Genomic DNA, 1,859 nt, shown 5'->3' on the forward strand with positions numbered 1-1,859 from the left:
CAAATGTGTAGGTGTCACATATCAAAAGAAATTCTATGTCATCGGAGGATTCACCTACAGTGGAAACAAGATGCCATCTATGGATCGTTGTTCTGTCGAAGTATATGACATTGAGCAAGAAAAGTGGGATCATGTAAGGGGAATGTGGCAACTAGATGTACCCCCTAATCAAATTGTTGTGATGGATAATAAATTGATTAGTTCTGGGGATTGTCTTAATGTTTGGAAAGGTCAAATTGAAACATATGATAGATACCTGAACTTATGGTGTACCCTCGAAGGGTCAAGAAAGGAAAATCTATTGCCACTTTCATGCACGCCCAATGGAAACGAAGGAGGAAGTTCAGAGTCACTTCAACGTATATGTTTGACCATGGCGCCTATTGAAAGTTACCTCTACTTCTTGGCTGGTTATCGAATAGCTGGAGACCAATCTTCATGTTGCACTATGTCAATGGTTCATAGGTTTGACACATCAGCAACGAGCAACCAATGGGAGACTTTCGAACCAATGCAAGTAGAAGGGGAAAGAGAGCTTTGTAGCCATTGTTGTGTTGTTCAACTTCCGTAAGAGGCATTCTCTTTCTCTATATTGGTATAATTATAACTTTTTGTGATATGAGCATTTATGCTTTATGTTCCAAAAGAAAAAGATTTATTCGTATGTGTAAGGCATAAAACAATAAATTCTACTATAATGTTAGTTCATATCGAAAAATGATTCATAACAACATACATTGCCAAGCAAAACGTGAGAGAGAGAGATATGTCATGTTAACATTTCCTCTCAATTATTGGATTTCGTCATTTTTATTCAATTTAAAAGTGACGTGATAAAGCTATACACATTTCATTTTTTCTAGAATGGTAGCAATTGTGATCTTTTATAGAAAACGACGGGTAATTTTATCATGCGTGTCAACGATATTTTATGAGTTTTACATTGTTGCGTATGATGGATAATGTTGAACTAATTTAACAAGGTTGTTGACTATTTAAATTTTAAGAACCATAATAACTGAAAGGGATAATATATTTTTCGATTTGTACACGTTTAGTTATTGATTTTTTTCGTGCACATTTGTCTCTTTAACTTGTTTAACTATACACATTCAGTCTTTATGACCGACTATTTCAGGTAAAATGGAAAAAACGACTTAATAGGGTAATATATTTCTCACTTTGTACATATTTAGTTCTTAATATTTTTTTTACACATTTAGTTCTTAATATTTTTTTGTTGCAAAATGAGTCCTTTTTGTTTTTGTACATATTCTATACTTTTGACCGGTTTCTTTAGTTTTTTCTCACGACATCCTACATGAGACAATCATTAATGAGGTGTTCGGGGTTGTTCATGTTTATGACCACCACGACCTCAACTGTTTGGTTGCTTATGTCTTTTGTTCTGAACGTCGTAACTTCTTTATACGATCTCAATTTTTAACGATATTTATATTCACGTGTTCGTATTTAACTCTACTACAACTTTCACTTAGATTATTCTCGTTAAAAAGTAATATCTTTTTACTTATGATCTTTATATACATACGTTCTTTATGAATGTATGTCTGAACATTTTTTATAAAGTCGTAAATAAAAATATATTAATTTTTAACGGGAGTACTCTAAATGAAAATTATAGTAGACTCAAATACGAAAGAATAGATATAAAGATCGTTAAAATTTGAGATCATATGAAAAATTATGACGCTCAGAACATAACACCTAAGCACCAACCAATCGAGGCTGTAGTTGTCATAAGCATGAACAACTCCAAACATCTCATTAATGATTGTCCTATATAAGATATTGTGATAAAAAAAAACCTAAAGAAAACGTTCACAAGTACTGAATGT

The 1,859-nt window shown here is 32.4% G+C and overlaps 1 protein-coding gene across 1 annotated transcript in view; it reads left to right on the forward strand.

Annotated features, from left to right (window-relative positions):
- Positions 1–571, forward strand: part of LOC145098587 (F-box/kelch-repeat protein OR23-like) — a 1,161-nt gene extending 590 nt beyond the window's left edge. Inside the window, exon 1 of the mRNA XM_079036214.1 lies at positions 1–571. This exon is cut by the window's left edge and continues 590 nt beyond it. Coding sequence (XP_078892340.1) covers positions 1–571 — 571 coding nt within the window.
- Positions 572–1,859: the final 1,288 nt, after the last annotated feature.

The sequence above is a fragment of the Lactuca serriola genome, chromosome 4 (assembly GCF_051521515.1).
Source record: "Lactuca serriola cultivar US96UC23 chromosome 4, Lser_US96UC23_V15, whole genome shotgun sequence".
NCBI classification, from domain to species: domain Eukaryota; kingdom Viridiplantae; phylum Streptophyta; class Magnoliopsida; order Asterales; family Asteraceae; genus Lactuca; species Lactuca serriola.